Source organism: Lolium rigidum, chromosome 3, assembly GCF_022539505.1.
Source record: "Lolium rigidum isolate FL_2022 chromosome 3, APGP_CSIRO_Lrig_0.1, whole genome shotgun sequence".
In the NCBI taxonomy this organism is placed as follows: domain Eukaryota; kingdom Viridiplantae; phylum Streptophyta; class Magnoliopsida; order Poales; family Poaceae; genus Lolium; species Lolium rigidum.
This window is the reverse complement of record NC_061510.1, coordinates 197,344,765-197,362,220: the sequence shown is the minus strand read 5'-3', so window position 1 is coordinate 197,362,220 and position 17,456 is coordinate 197,344,765. Positions and strand designations below refer to the sequence as shown.

At 48.2% G+C, this 17,456-nt stretch overlaps 1 protein-coding gene across 1 annotated transcript; it reads right to left on the bottom strand.

Moving 5' to 3' along the window:
- Positions 1 to 13,307: 13,307 nt before the first annotated feature.
- On the bottom strand, positions 13,308 to 16,782 carry LOC124698814 (phosphoserine phosphatase, chloroplastic-like). Its single transcript, XM_047231232.1, has 8 exons — positions 16,730 to 16,782; positions 15,595 to 15,826; positions 15,365 to 15,497; positions 15,159 to 15,266; positions 14,568 to 14,661; positions 14,210 to 14,359; positions 14,088 to 14,141; positions 13,308 to 13,692 (listed from the first exon to the last, which is right to left on the bottom strand). Exons 2-8 carry the CDS (start codon positions 15,809 to 15,811, stop codon positions 13,567 to 13,569), a joined length of 882 nt encoding a protein of 293 aa, XP_047087188.1. The 5' UTR covers positions 15,812 to 15,826; positions 16,730 to 16,782; the 3' UTR covers positions 13,308 to 13,566.
- Positions 16,783 to 17,456: the final 674 nt, after the last annotated feature.

Genomic DNA, 17,456 nt, shown 5'->3' with positions numbered 1-17,456 from the left:
ACTCTCGTCTAGAACGAGTGATTTTATATTGATATGATTGCAGCGCTTGCAGCGTAGCTGTAGTGGTCATTGGCTTTGTACCATCCATGGCTCTCTGAGCTCTGTCCCATGCTTCCTGCGGCAGCTGTATTTTTTCTCACGACGTGGTTTTGATGTACTTGTTGGCAGTTCCGCGCGTGAGATCTACGGGATCGACATAGGGGTTACCCAAATCGTTGAAAGCCTCAGACGCTTCATCCTCTTGATGGCTTCTCCCGCGATTACGTAGATCTGATGGTATATTGCAGTCGTGCTTTTATCAGCCTTAGGGTCGGTGACACCATCGTATGGATCGGTGAAGACCTCCCTACTAGCATTAGAGTTTTTGGTGAAGTCGAAGTTGGTGAAGTCGTAGTTGTTGAAGCTTTCCGAGTCGCTTTCCAGATCAGAATCTGTGAACGACCCGAAAGTCATGTCACCGAACAGATCGGTGAGTGCCCCGCCGTCGGCGGGCTTGGTGAAGCATGGTGGCGAAACTTCCTTGTCGCCTAACTCGGTAGATGATGCTGACGATCCCGAGAAATCGGAATCGACCGCTAACGGTCCCGAAAAAATCGGTGCCGCGAGACGATGCGATCCTTCTTTCCCGACGAGGAAGCGGAAGCTCCCGAACGTCATCTCCGCCGACTCCTCCAGATTGGCATATGCATGCAAACGGGCGGGAGAGTGAGGAACAAAATCGGCGAGATCATGTTGGACTCGTTTACCTCCGTCCATCGTGTTGCTTGTTGTTGACAATGATGTTGATGATGCCATCGAGATCAGGACCTTGCACCTCCAATTCCCACAGACGACGCCAATTGACGAGGGATTAACTCGTCAATGCCTACAGATTGTAGACTTAGGGTTTCGTAAGGAGTAGAGGGCAAGTAGATCTCGAAGGTTTCAGCCGACAAAGGTGCTCGACTAAAGGTTACGGTAGTTTTGTTGACAAAGATTTGATCCCTCGTTTATCCCTCGTCTCCCCTTTATATAGGAGGTGGAGTCGAGGCTTTTCATGCCGTATAAGTTAAAAACTACGACAAGCGTATTGGGCCTTTCTTATATTGCTACAATATTCCTACTACAACTCTACTTTCCTTATCCGAGGATCTCTGGGCTTCTGGGCCTCCAAAACTTCGGATCCGTGGGCTTCATGTCATCTCCATATAACCCGGGTATTTTATTCGGCATACCTATGTTAATATCAGGTACTATATTAAATATCATTGGTGATAATGGATCACCTTGTCTCAAACCTTGTTTGGTCTGAAAGTATTGATACGTCTCAAACGTATCTATAATTTCTTATGTTCCATGCTACTTTTATGATGATACTCACATGTTTTATACACATTATATGTCATTATTATGCATTTTCCGGCACTAACCTATTGACGAGATGCCGAAGAGCCAGTTGTTGTTTTCTGCTGTTTTTGGTTTCAGAAATCCGAGTAAGGAAATATTCTCGGAATTGGACGAAATCAACGCCCAGGGGCTTATTTTTCCACGAAGCTTCCAGAAGACCGGATGAGATACGAAGTGGGGCCACGGGGCGCTGCCACACTAGGGCGGCGCGGCCTAAGGGGGGCCCACGCGGCCCTAGCGTGTGGGGCCCCCGTGACGCCTCCTGACATGCCCTTCCGCCTACTTAAAGCCTTCGTCGCGAAACCCCCAGTACCGAGAGCCACGATACGGAAAACCTTCCAGAGACGCCGCCGCCGCCAATCCCATCTCGGGGGATTCAGGAGATCGCCTCCGGCACCCTGCCGGAGAGGGGAATCATCTCCCGGAGGTCTCTTCATCTCCATGATCGCCTCCGGATCGTTGTGTGAGTAGTCCACCCCTAGACTATGGGTCCATAGCAGTAGCTAGATGCTTGTCTTCTCCTCATTGTGCTATCATGTTAGATCTTGTGAGCTGCCTATCTGTTGCGGTCAGAAACCCACCGGCGAGCAACGACGGGCAACACAGTAGAGCCGGGAGGCTCCCAGGACTGCGGCTGGCCCTGGTCCCTCGAGCGACGGCCCGCAAAGCCTCGGCACGCACGTCCGATGCTGGTGCAAGGGCGTGCCACCTGACCTATACCTGGTCACGAAGGTGATGGATTTGCTTCGCTTAATTTCCTGCATGGCATAAACGTAAAATACGAGCCTCGATCGGCTCTCAGGTTGTCCTGTGAATTGGCTCAAGGAGCCGATCCACCCATGATTCGTATGAGGTATACGATCAATGGTGGTCCTGCTTGATCAATATAAAGCTAAAACGACCTACGACGATTTAGATTTTCACCACATAATCGGAACATCCTACGCGTGATTGAGCCTGGCAGCCACGCACGGTGATAAGAAACCGACCCTAGACAAGGTCTAAAAACCAACATGAAGTTGATCCCCGGAACATCTCATCTAGGGCTAGCAAACTACACCCTACGTGCTACTGGATCCTTCAACCCGTTTGCAAGGCCTAACTATGCAGATATTAAACTAATCCTTGAAGATCAAGGAGCAATCATAACGGATCGGATCTACTAAATAATGATCAAGCGAGGTGCCGCCCTTACACCTAAGATAGGTGTAAGGGCGGCTAGACGTCTAAGGGTTGCATGGACGAAAGCATATGATACGATGAAACAATGCTAACCCAAACACATCTATGATAACTACGTTGCTCGCCATCAACAAGGCTTCGAGCACGAGCAACGCTTGAACAACGAATAAACGTGTCTTGCCTAGATCGCAAGATGCGATCTAGGCAGCATGATGCTTACCCGGAAGAAACCCTCGAAACAAGGGAGTTGGCGATGCGCCTAGATTGGTTTGTGATGAACGTGATTGTTGTTTTTCTCAATAACCCTAGATACATATTTATAGTCCGTGGACTTTCTAACGTGGGAATAATCCCAACCGTGCACGAGCCAAATTCTATCTAACCGACACGTATCCTACTATATTTACGGATACACGGGCAAACTAGCCCAAACTTTGTATACAAGGCCGATTCATGTATTTCTTCCGTGTATATTCTTCAAGCCCATCTTAATCGCGGCCCACCTCCGATCCGGTCAAATTCCGGTGATAACACATGCCCCCCTGGTTTTGGAAATGATAATTCCAAAATCACTCTGCTTTTTCTTCGTCGGGTCATGTCGTGGCAGAGCAGAACCGTCGCATCACCCTTCATCATGATGACTTGCCTTCTCAACTTCTCCGCGTGACCTGGCAACAAATTTTTTTCCTTTGGGCACCACTTCCTCGGAAACTGCTGTGGCATTAAATCTCCACCATATCCCTTTTATTTAACCGCATCGAGCAGTTTGCTTCTTCATCCCCTCCTCATCCTCTGTTCCTCTGTAGTACTCGAAAAACCCTTCTTCCACCATGGACTCCTCCTCCTCTTCCTCCTCCGGTCTTTCCTACCGGTCTTCTTCCTCCCGCGAGCCGACGCCGGAGGACATACGCGCCCCGGAGCGATGGGACGAGGCGGACTGGGACTTCTCCGTCTGGTCAGAGGATGATGAATCCCTGACCGATGGGGAGGACAACCTTCATTTCCTCATTGATGGGGATTCGGAGGAGGAGGACGACGACGATGCTCTCTGGGGCGAAGACATCTCTTCCGATGAGGAGGATGAGGAAGTGGAGGAGGACACCTCCTCCGACGAGTACCCGCCGATGAAACGCTTTCGCGCCGGGTCGGATGATGATGACGAAGACGATGATGACGAGGAGGAGTACGGGGCCCCTGCCGAAGGTTACGGCAGCAGTGACGAGGAGCCCGCTGGCAGCAGCCGACGGCAGCCACGACAGCACCGACGAGGGCAGCAACGGCCCTTAGACCAGGACTAGTAGCACAGGACTAGTATGATCGTAGTAGTAGTGCATTAGGCATCGGATGATCCTTTTGAGAGCCATCGGCTCTTTCTTGTAAAGCCGTTCCTTTGAATCAATAAGAACTGTTCTTCCAATTTTGACTCTCCATTTATCCAATTTCAAGTCCACCATTTGCCGCACCAAGAACCGATAGCAACGTATCGGACTTTTCGCCTCAAACGCCCATGAAGCCAGACTCAAATAATTTAGATAGTCATCCAAGCACTCCTCAAATTCGGACTCGTAATTTAATATCCGACCATAATACTTTGCAACCCTAAAGCCGATGGCCGTTCATCGGCTGTTTTGAAAATCCAGTCTCCTTCATCTCCTTGCAGCAACAGGACGGTCCAGACCCTGTAGATGATGACGGCTCCCCTTTCAGATTCCTCCCAACAGCTCCGGTGGTCCTCTTTTGCAAAATCTCACCACCTTTGAAGAAGGTTGTGATGCAGAGCCAGCCGATGACACCTAAATCGGCTTCAAAAAGCAGAGTGTCTACTAGGTCAGCTGCCCCCTGAGCCTCAGTCAAGGCGAGAACAAGTGGTGAGGAAAGTAGCCGCCAAGAAGACTCGAAGCGCCAAAGCCCTACTCCATCTCAAGAAGGCTCGCACGTAAGCTTCACCCATGCTTTGACTGATTTCATCCATCCTTCTAGACTTCTGCAGCATACTTGTATTTCTTCTACAGACCCCCCTGAAGGAAACTCTAGTGAAGACACACAGCCCAGTTGAAGGGACTCGAGCTCGGGCAATTCTGAGACAACCACCACGCAGAGCCAGCCAGACTTGCCACCGTCGGCTTCCAAGAAAAGGTCAGCCCCTGAACATGTCGTTTCCCAAACTCTCATCAAAGCGGGGCAGGGCAGCCTACGCACAGAGAGCCGATGTATCAAGAGAGCTCGCAAGGAACCGCAAGCCTCTCCATTAAACCAGGAGATATCAAATGTAACTCCGTCCTCTCCTCGGCTCATTTTGCATGTTGACCCCTTGTCGTTCTCATCGGCTAACCTCTCCCTTTGCAGACTGATGACACCTCCAATGGGGAAGTCGAGAAGGTACCCATGCCATCCGCCACTCTGGCCCTAGCAACTTCTACGAGTGTAGTTGAGAAGGTGGCCAACTTGGCCAAACCAACAGCAGAAACACCAGAGCCGATCACCTCTCTTTCCGTTGAAAGCCGATATTGCAGACAACATGCCAACGACTTAATGAGCAAAAGGCTGCCTTGTACGCCAAAACTGACACATCTGACAGCACTGCTGAACTGGTGACCTTGCGCAAAGGGTTGGAGGTCCTCGCAGAGAAAGTTCGGGCACCAAAACAGTTCATTGAAGCTAAGGAAGCTCTCATCGTTCACTCCCTCGAGGAAGCAGAAGGCCTCAAAGCTGAACTGAAGACCGACTTGGCCGAAATCCGCGCCTTGAACACGCAGCTGGTAGATCCTGTAATTTGTACTAGAGTCGATGGCTGTGCATCGGCTTTACTTGTATGCTGTTGTCTTCGCATATTTTCTCAAGTCGATGTCTGTGCATCGACTGTGACTTGCGTGTATTTTTTTTACTGGCCAATTTTTCTATCGGCCCCCAATATTTCACTGCACATGTATCGCACATGTTCATCTGATTAGGTGCCCCCCGAGCCGAATCTGTCAGGTAACTGCAGATATCGGCTCTGTAGTTAGCCAAGGCACTGTACTTGAACGTCGGCTCCGTCGGACCAATGTTGACTTCTTCCAGCTCATCAGCCGACGTAAACCCGTTGACCGTTAGATCGACGTTGAACACATGCAGAACGTATGGTGAGGATAATTTTGGCCGATTGCTGGAATCGGCCTCCATGTTGATTGAATCGCTCAATGAAGGTTTACATCTTGGTCTTGCTTTACTATAAACACGTGACATGCGTGAGGCAAGATTATCCCTTTCTATTTTTTGGGGCCGATCACAAGGATCGGCCTTGCCACGTACGTCCATAGATTTTGCTCTTGTTACACGGTCAAGCCGGTGGATAAGACCAGCCTCACCCCGTCCTTCGTCACATCGATGCGCTCGCAGTCTTCCAAAGTGATGCCTGAGAGTGGCTCTTGGCCTGTCGTCTCCCAAACGTTCATGCCAGCCGTTGAAATCTCGGCTGAGTCATCTGCTTGGACGACCTCTACTTCATCTCCATCCCACTGTATTAAACATTGGCGCATCGTGGATGGAATGCAACAGTTGGCGTGGATCCAATCTCTCCCTAGCAGGACAGCATAGGTGCTCTTGCTATCGACAATAAAGAACGTCGTAGGGATGGTTTTTCTTCCTATGGTCAGATCCACGTTCAGAACACCTTGTGCTTCAGATGCTTGGCCGTTGAAATCGCTCGGTGTAACGTTGGTCTTGATCGGATCCGAGCTAGAGCATCCCAACCGACGTAGCATGGAGTATGGCATAATGTTGACCGCCGCTCCGGTGTCCACCGGCATCTTGTTGACAGGCTGCCCATTGATATAACCTCGCAAGTACGGTGGCCTTCGAGTGTCCGTAGCTCCTTTCTCGTGGCTTCTCAAAGATAACTGGCCGTGGGCCGCAGCCAAGTTGTGCCACGAGTGCTTCGTCTAATCTCGGAGCACTAAACTCCGCCGGAAGGATGAACACCATGTTTGTGCCAACCGATGTCTCATCATCGGCTTTCCTTTGTCCGGGCGCCACTCTTTCTTTTGTGGCCGACCTTCTTCGTCCGGAGTTCGCTGAATTTTCGCGGCCAGATCAGGCCGCGCCTTCCTTAACGTGTGCAGGTATAACCTTTCGGCTTCCTCCAAACCACGTAGTCGCTGAACCCTACGCTTTTGGGAACGGCTGAGTCCATCAGGGCACCATCTTGGCCGGTGGTACTTATCTTCTTCTTCTTCTTCATCATCGTCTTCTAACTCCTCGAGATCTTCCACCCGAGAGGACTCAGCGTGCTTGTTCCGAGGCGGGAGAGGCCCTAGACGTTTGAACACGGACACGTCACATGCATCCTTCTTCTTCTGTCTACATTCTCGGGCGGCTGCCGATTGTAGGCAATCGGCTCATTCCCGAATCCCAGCAGTGAACTGAAGAAGGGACAGTCCCAGTGCCTATCCACGTCGTCTTGCTCTCTTGACTTTTCCTTGGCGTGTTGCTCATATCTCTCCTCGTCGCGATCATGCCGACGATGTCTCCTGACGTCCCTGCTAGCCAGACGATCTCTTTCGTCATCGTTGTCGTATCGTCGGCGTTGGTCGTATTGACTCACGTATTTGTTGAGGAGGTGATCGTAGAGAGGTCGCCGATATCTCACATTCTTCACTTCTCCCTCCGTGATGTAGCGCTTGCCATCGTGCCGGAGCCGATCGCGTGGAACGGCTTCCTCTTTGTCCTTGTTATGAGAGCAAGCTGCCCTCGTCTCTGTCCTTACCGGGGTGGTGCACAGGTCCTACCATGTTGATGTTGAACGAGAAACCCGGCTGGCACCTCCCGTGGTAAGTGCACTCCACCATGTGAACGGCGGGGAAAGGGTGTGTGTCGACTTTCATGGCGTACCGGCTGAAAATTAGACGCCCTTGTTCTATCGCCATTTGGATCCGCCGACGCCACACCCCGCAGTCGTTGGTGGTATGGGTGAACGTGTTATGCCACTTGCGTATGGCTTTCCGTTCAGCTCCTGCGCCGTGGGGATTTTGTGGCCTTCGGGTACCTTTAGTCGCTTCTCCTTAAGTAGGAGGTCGAAAATTTGCTCGCCCTTGGTCACGTCGAAGTCAAACCCTCTTGGAGGACCTTGTGGCTTAACCCATTTGCAGGACACGGGGCTTACCCCCGAGTCCATTCAGCCATCGCTACCTCTTGATCTCCCGCAGAGCCTTCATCTTCATCTGCCTCAACCAGGACCACCGCACGCTTGAATTTATCCTGGTACACCTCTAGTTGGCGCTGTTCATATAACGACAGCTTCTGCACCATATGCGCCAGTGAAGGGTAGTCTGCTTGGGAGGCCACATCCTTGATCGGTGATGCGAGACCCACCACCGCCAACTCGACTGCTTCTTTTTCAGTCACACGAGCCGAATAGCATCGGTTCCTAACGGTCCCGAAGCGCTGGATGTATTCTCGACACCGTTTCTCCGCGCTTCGTCGTACTTGTGCTAGATCGGCAATGCCGGCCTCGGAAGCCTCCGAGTGATACCGCATGTGGAACTGTTCTTTCAACCGCTTCCAAGTCCGGATTAAGTCCGGTGGCACCGATGTGTGCCACCCGAAAGCCGATCCTCGTGAGGGACCGTGCGAAGAACCTCACACGTAGCTCATCCGATGCTCGAGATCGTGCCCAACTGTGCAAAATATCGGCTCACATGCTCGATTAGCCGGAGCCATCCGATCCACTAAACTTGGAGAATTCAGGGAGCCGATATTTGGGTGGTAGTGGGATCAAATCGTACTCGTTGGGGTACGGCTTGGAATAGCCGATTGCCCTCCTTTTCGGCACCATGTCGAACTCGGTCTCTCAAGATTGTACCGATCCGATCCGCGGTGTCGGCTGCAGGAGTCGAACTGCGAAGATTCGCCGGAGTGGCATACTTAGCCAGCCACGCTTGCTTCTCAAGCTGCGAGCCAACCGCAGGAGTTGAGCTCGGAGGTTCGTCGGAGTGGCATACTTAGCTAGCCACGTTCGCTTCTCAAGATCCGTTCCCGAAGTTCCTCCCGTTGTTCCGTAAGTCCCCGCTGTTGCGGCTCGGTTCGTGAGTGCCCGAGTCAACTGCAGTCTGGCACGTATGTGCACGTGTACCCGTGAGGGATCTCCTTAGGCGCCTCATACAAGAACTGGTAATCACTAGGGTCACCACCGATCTTGTAGACGACGAATGCCGGTGAACTCGGCACTTCTGGTGCTTCCAACGCAAACGGCAGCGGCGGTCGGGACTGGAGTGGTATCTCACCTTGGTGAGTCCCTAGAGCAGGTCCTGACGGAGAGTGCTGATGCCTCATGATTTCCTGGATCACCCGAAGGGCGACACGCTCCAAAGTGTTCACCAGTGCTCTCGGAATGGCGGTGCAGCGAATGAGCCTCCATGAAATTAATCTCCCGACGCGAGACCCGGTGCGTTCTTCTCGAAGGGGCGGACAGGTCCACTCCATCGAGCGCGCCTTCGTGTGAGAACCCTTTCCACCCGATGCCGTGTGAGTGGGTTCTCTCGGAAAGAGCCGATGAGGTCGGCTTCGAGGATAGCTTTGACCTCGTCATACTTCTTCTTGAGCTCCTCAGTCAAATCTTCGTACGTGACTGGAGTACCTTCCGCCATCTCAGATGTAGATGGTGATGCAGTTGATGTCGAAGACTGTCCCACCGGGCTTGCCAGAATGTGTTGCGGTCAGAAACCCACCGGCGAGCAACGACGGGCAACACAATAGAGCCGGGAGGCTCCCAGGACTGCGGCTGGCCCTGGTCCCTCGAGCGACGGCCCGCAAAGCCTCGGCACGCACGTCCGATGCTGGTGCAAGGGCGTGCCACCTGACCTATACCTGGTCAGGAAGGTGATGGATTTGCTTCGCTTAATTTCCTGCATGGCATACACGTAAACATTAAATACGAGCCTCGATCAGCTCTCAGGTTGTCCTGTGAATCGACTCAAGGATCCGATCCACCCATGATTCGTATGAGGTATACGATCAATGGTGGTCCTGCTTGATCAATATAAAGCTAAAACGACCTAGGACGATTTAGGGTTTTCACCACATAATCGGAACATCCTACGCGTGATTGAGCCTCGGCAGCCACGCACGGTGATAATAAACCGACCCTAGACAAGGCCTAAAAACCAACATGAAGTTGATCCCCGGAACATCTCATCTAGGGCTAGCAAACTACACCCTACGTGCTACTGGATCCTTCAACCCGTTTGCAAGGCCTAACTATGCAGATATTAAACTAATCCTTGAAGATCAAGGAGCAATCATAATGGATCGGATCTACTAAATAATGATCAAGCGAGGTGTCGTCCTTACACCTAAGATATGTGTAAGGGCGGCTAGACGTCTAAGGGTTGCATGGACGAAAGCATATGATACGATGAAACAATGCTAACCCTAACACATCTATGATAACTACGTTGCTCGCCATCAACAAGGCTTCAGCACGAGCAACGCTTGAACAACGAATAAACGTGTACTGCCTAGATCGCAAGATGCGATCTAGGCAGCATGATGCTTACCCGGAAGAAACCCTCGAAACAAGGGAGTTGACGATGCGCCTAGATTGGTTTGTGATGAACGTGATTGTTGTTTTTCTCAATACCCTAGATACATATTTATAGTCCGTGGACTTTCTAACGTGGGAATAATCCCAACCGTGCACGAGCCAAATTCTATCTAACCGACACGTATCCTACTATATTTACAGATACACGGGCAAACTAGCCCAAACTTTGTATACAAGGCCGATTCATGTATTTCTTCCGTGTATATTCTTCAAGCCCATCTTAATCGCGGCCCATGTTTACAGCAAGCCGGTGAGATTGGCAACCTCACTGTTACGTTGGGGCAAAGTACTTTGATTGTGTTGTGCAGGTTCCATGTTGGCGTCGGAATCCCTGGTGTTGTGCCGCACTACACTCCGGCACCAACGACCTTCACGTGTTCCTTGACTCCTACTGGTTCGATAACATTGGTTTCTTACTGAGGGAAACTTACTGCTGTGCGCATCACACCTTCCTCTTGGGGTTCCCAACGGACGTGTCAACTACACGCAGCAAGTATCTACCAACATCATCATTGACTTAATAGCAACACTTCCACCAAAAACAAAGTTATGAATTAGAGCTCTCCACTCATCAGAGAAACCTTTCATTCTGAGAGTCTATTGAAGGAAATACCACTTAACTTTATTATAAGCTTTATCAAAGTCGACCTTTAGGATCACACATTCATATTTTTACGATGTAACTCATGAACTGTTTCATGCAAGGTTACTACCCATCTAGGATATATCTACCTTGCATAAAAGTTGTCTGAGTAGGTCGGATCACGTGATTTGTAGCTGAATTAAGCCTAATAGTTACCACTTTCGTGAAAATCTTAAAGCAAACATTAAGAAGACATATTGATCTATATTGTTGGATCATTTCTGCTCCATTAACTTTTGGCAAAAAAATTATCTCTCCAAAATTTAAGCGAAAAAATTCCAGTTGCCTCTTCTGAAGAGCACCACAAAGCTCAAGCAAGTCTGTTTTTATAATATTTCAATAGTTCTAATAGAACTCTGCAGGAAAACCGTCTGGACCTGGTGCTTTATTGTGCTCCATTTGAAAAGCAACCTTTTTAACCTCGTCCTCAATGTAGGGCAGTAAGTAAGGCATTTTCCTCTTCAGAGACTTCAGGGATATCATCTATTCGGGATCGATACATCCATAGAGATGGTGCTTTCTTCCATATCCCCGAACAACCCCTTATAATAATTTCTTATGTATGTCTTAAGTTTCCCGACCTTCAATGGTGCACTCATCTTGTACAAGAGAATGAATGAGTTTTCTCGTGTATCTTCCATTTATGACACTATGATAATATCTTGCATTCAAATCTCCTTCCAAAATGAAGCGGGCCTTAGATCTTTGATACCATTTGAGTTCCTCTTCACGAAGGATTTCGGCTAACTGTGCATTTGAATGGTTTTTTTAAACTCAATCTCATATGCCGTTAGCGGTCTCACCTCATCGAACACTTCAATATCATCAATAATTGATGAAAATCGGAGTTTCTCATTTTTGAGTAGACATGTCATATGTCTTGCGCATCCACCAAGGATACGCATAGCGTGTAATTTTCTGTTCCATCTTTGGATGGGATTTAGACCAGTGATGGGTTTTAACCATACATAGTTAACTATGTCGGAGAAGCCATCGCGATACATCGACCCTAGTTTGAATTTGAATTGACGTGTGCCCAATAGCCTATGCGTCCTGGTTGTTAAGAGTATGGTAGCATGATCAGATAATTGTGTCAAATACTTCATCCATTCCAATGAATAAAGCGTCTTAAGATTGTTGGTATAATATTAGCATCATTAGAAAGTGTTTTACTACGAATTCAATGATATTAATTATGTACAATATAATTAAATTTTTTTTGGTCAATCAAAATTCATCTTCAAATGCGTGTGCACCTTATTTATCGAAATGGAGGCAGTAGACGTTATTAGGAGCGCCCACGTTGCTTTTGTATTGGAGCCGCTGGCCAAATGGCCGCACTTAAACATTCTTCCAATAGGTTTTTGCCATTTTTTGGGCAAAACAATAATATTTCTAATTAAATAAATGCAACACCGTATTCAATTCATACATCAATTTAATTAAATTGTTAGTTCCACAATAATAGAAACAGAGAAATAAAATAATCCATACAACAATTTAAATAAATTAGAATTCGACAAGTTAACTAGATCAAGAGTTTCCTTTGAACTCCACAAATGCTCAATAAATTATCTTGTAGCTGACGGCAAACAACTTTCAAAATAAATCAAATGCATGGCGAGGAAATCAGTAAATATGGTTGGCACCTTGTGATCAACTTGGGCAAAAAACCCCGCTGGTCATATGGCTAATGATCAGTTACTATTGGTGTTGCTATAAGAGATTGTTGAAAAAGTAAAACATGATTATCCCTAATCACTCTAATGAGGTTGAAATTCTCACCGACCACTCATGGTATTGCTACAAGAGAACCCAAACCTCTTTCTTTTTTAAATCTTCCTCTTACAACTTAACAATCATCATCTTGACATCTTTTTTCTACTATGAAATACGATAATCCCTCCAATGTGTATTCTAAAAGAAGGATAGCTTCATTGTTAATTGATGAGCGAAACACATCACATTTATTTCAAAGTTCATTGTGTATAAGAGGGAAATCAAACGTTATTTTGTAACTTGACAAACTTATTCGCAAAAAAATTAAATTTTTTGACAAACTGTTTCTTCCTCGTAATATATACTGTAGTACCCAGCCAAGCTGCGGCCGCCGCCGACCCTGAAAGGCATCTATCAGCTCGATGAAAAAAATGAATCTACATATGGAACTACGGGTAGTACTGGACGATCATGCAGAACGCTGGTCTTTGATCTCCGTGTTTGATTCCGGATAAAATTGGAACTCACGCTAGCACTCGAACTCGGGATCTCGCGGGTAGCACAGGTATCAGCACCCGGCAACCATCCGAGCTATGCCTCGGTTCACCAGATCACGACTTACCAAATAGGCTGTAATGCGGAGCAGGACTCAGGACAAGTCTGGAACTTCAGGGAAAAGAAAATCCAAGGACAAATTTGAGCAGACTCAAAATTGGGTTTGCGTCAGTTTCAGGAGTTCCATAAAAGACGTCCAAGTTGTTCATGGTGCTATATGTAAAAAAAGAACAGGAGCAAACATTAGCAATATCAACGCATAACCATAAGATTTCCATGTCAACACATAACCATGAGGTTTCAATGTCAAGTACAATACCACTAGGTTTGAAAAAGGAGGAAAAAACACGACCACTGAATTTGAGGTACAGCTCCAGTACCATCTCATGAAAGTAACGATGGCAATGTGAAATACCTAAGCAATATAGCTAAACACAAGCTTTGCAAAGCACATGCAATTATCTGTCACTGTACGAACAGTGAATACTATTGGGAATTAAAACTATGGCAACTCGGCAATTAGCTCTTGAAAATCAAAGACAGTCCAGTCAGCTTTTGCTGCAACTGCTTCTCTCATCTGCACACCGGCATAACAGATGAACAAGACTGCTCCGCTGGGTTGCCGAGCCTGCAGGGACACATGAATACAAATTAAGCTATACATCATTTCTTTGTTCACTCCTTGTCTTTGGAGATACACACATCATCAGTTAACTATGTTGTGTAACCATCACTCCCAAAAAGATCCGTTGCTGGGTTTGACAATTATGAATTGCCATGAGTTGATAGCCTGAAACCTTTGTACGTTAACATATCCCCAACAGGTCCTTACAGTTATTATGGAATTCTTCAACCAAATCATTTCTACAGCATAATAAAGTAGTACTACTAGATTGCTGGAAAAATGCCTAAGAAGCAACAATTTGGTCCTCCTACTCCTAGCTATCGTTTACCAAAAGAAACATATTTACTGTATCTCTATTGTTGGAAGAGAAGATTCAAAGACATTATCACGTGCTATACCTCGAGATCAGTTGCACCATCTCCAATCATGATGACTGTCTTGTAACCACGATCCTGAACAAACGGAAGAAAGTCACTTACAGGGCTAGAAAAAAATATCAACAGTCACAGTTACACTAGACCTGTCTTATTTGTTGCACTGCTACTGCTTTACCCCCACTTCGAGAAGTGGGCTCTGTGGGATCAAAACCAGCACTCTCTCCAGATGTTCCAAATAGCAGTTGGTTTGCTCTGATGTTTTCCGTAGGAATACCAAGCTCAAATGCCACAGGCTAGAAACAGATCAAAGAGAAAACTGAGAAGTGATTTATGAATACCAGATAGCAAATTCGAACCCTTCAATAATTAATTATCCATGACAGATTGCATATATGTGAAAATCAAGTAGCAATATATTCAGCAAAGTCTGAAATGAAAACGAAAAGAGCAATTATTCTTTAGATCAAACGAAATTCGAACCCATTGAATAAAAAGATGTACCTTGATCATTTGTCGGAAACCTCCTGACACAAGGAATACTTCAGTATTATTAGCTTTTAACTTCTTAATCAAATCAGCAATTCCAGGAGAAATCCTGCAGATAAAAGTTTATTGCTTTCGGTAAACATGTGAATGAATCAAGAGAATGAACAATATGTGTATCTGATACAAAAAAAATGCTTGTGTTGGATTGCTGAAAAATGATTAATGAAAATGGTCTTGGATTAGCTAGAGATCTTAGGACATGTCTTAATAGGACATGGGTGAATAAGCCTAAAGGTGTTGTGGCTGCAGGAGAAGTAACGGCCTAAAGGGGGGAGGCTGGAGTGGTATAGGCAGGTATTATCGATACCATTTAGTGGTATTAAAAATGAACTTAGACTACGCAGTGTTATTACCCTGAAATGGTGTTTTATCTTTCGGTGCCAAACTATTTGCATATAATGTAGCTACAACTTTACTTACTGGCGTAAAAAGAGAAACCAAGTAAAGTTAACAGCATTTCTACAAACATTGTGTCGTGATCAGTGGCACATTTCTAATCATTCCAGAATGTGAATTGACTTGAAGTTGGGGCTTGGATGAGGTTACCTGGGTGGCCTCTTCTCCAAACAGTCCTCAACTTGGGACAGAGATGGCTTGATTAAGGAGATCCTGGCGGATAGAGCCTCTTCAAATGGAACAGTCCCTGTCATCGCCCTGAGAATATTGGGCCAAGATTAGTTCTTCTGACAGGATCACATGCTAAACACTATAAAACCCTCTAGATAAATTACTCCAGAAGATGTGGTATTTACTTTGCCGTCCACTCAGCAACTGCCTGCCCAGCCCCGCAGAAATCAGCAAGTTCATCAATTCCCTCATCCAAGCACACAGTGCTATCCACATCGAAGCACACCGCATCAGCATTGCGCCATGTCTCAAGAACATCTGGATATAATTAGGCAAACTATTGAACAAACTAATCTTTAAGCACTGGATCTTTAAGAAGCGCAAAAAAGACTTCTCAGTAACAAGGAGAACTAACCTTTGGATGGCTGGCAGTTGGCTAAACCAAGAGAGGCCTTGGAGACCTCCATTGCTGCTGCCACCACAGCACGAGCTTTGGAGAGTTTGACACAAGGGAACAATGGATTTGCAGCTCTTAGCGCTAACTGTGAACCCTGTGATGATCGAACTGAATATGACTGCGGACCAGACAGAGGATGCCTCGAGCTGATGCGTGCACTGGTCGGGCCGGCCATACCACACACGTCTGGCTGTAAATTCAAAAGGAAGTACGAATTACTGACAGCACGATTACTAAGATCCTGTTTTGGTCTAGGAAACTTCGAGAGAAGACAACGTTTGTTGCAACGACTAAACACAAGGAATTGGGCCAAGCCCCTAGGCGTGCTCGAGCTGATTGACCCAACCCGTCAAACACCTTATGGGCATGCGTCACGCAGTGCAAAGACTATCAAGCACGGCGCAGGAGGCGAGACTAAAATTAAGCTTTGGGTAGGTGGAGCACGAAGAAATCTAAATGACAGCAAGCAACAGCATTAGGGCCTACGACGTCTTCCGTGGCAGCATCGGAGTGCTGATAGGCTACCGACGCCACCACGCCCACCCACCGTTCACGGCGCGCCCTGAGTCACGATGTGCCGCTGCGCCACGCTGCCGTAGCCCGCCACGCGTCGCTCACTGCGGTCGCCACAGAGCCAGATGGATGGCCTGGTACGTCACCTCCGACGGCGGCAGTGCAGGCCAGAGCCAGACCGGAGGTTCCATGGCGGCGCACCCTGCCCTGCTCGAGGGTGGGTCCGTGTGCAAGTAGCCACACCCAGTGGCGGACGCATGAAAGAATTGAAGGGGGAGCACTCCTCAAAAAAAAAGTTTGCGCGCCCCCAAAATGTGAAAAACCTTTCCATAATGAAGTAATGAACAATATAAGACAAATTCATTGTAAACATTGAAGTTCAATACATATATTTGTTACACACAGACTTAGCAATTTTATTACACAATTAAAACATTCAAACATTAGCAATTTTATTTGTTACACACAGACTTTGTTACACACAGAATTTGTATACATTTGCAATTTAACAAACAGAGAGACCGAGAGAATAACATATAACAGACTAACAGAGGCACAGAGCGCGGCAGCGCGGGGTCACCTGGTCCGCTGGTCGGCTGGTCGTCGGCGACTCGGCGGGAAGAGCGGCGCGGCGGCCGGCGGTCACTGCGGCGGCCCGGCCGGGGCTGGGTGCCGCGGACAGGCGGTCGGTGAGGGCAGAGAGCGCCGTCCGGGACAGGCAGTCCGCAGTCGAGTCGAGGTCGAGGTCTAGGTCGAGGGCGGGCCTGCGGCGTGCGGCGGCGGTTGGTCGGAGCTCGGGGGCAGGGCCTCGGGTCGCTGCCACGCTCGCTCGTGAGTCGTGACCTCGACTTCTCCTCTCCTCCCAGTGGGTTAAATTGGGTTTTTTTTTTAATGGGCACCTTTTTTTTTTGAGGAAAATTCTGGGTGGGCCACGGCCCCCTGCTGCATCCGCCCATGGCCACGCCCATGGAGGATGGAATTTTTTTTTTTTGAACTGGAACATCCCACGGTATGATTGCTGCACCCTCATGGAGCTCTCACAGCACTTTGGATTTTCGGCCGTCCGATCGAGCAGACGTGGCGCGATCTCGGCCGTCGTTCCGTCCAGGGCGCTGAGGCCCTCCCGCGCACCCACTTTTTATCCATGGGTCACGAAAAGCCCCCCTCGGCCCGATCTCGCTAGCCCTCCACCAATCCCCACAGCCGCCGCCTCCGTTCGTCTCTCCTCCCGCATCCCCTTCTCTCTCCCGCTCCGGCCCCCATGGCGCCGCCGTGTCTGTCCCGCTCGCCCTCCTTTCTCCCACTTG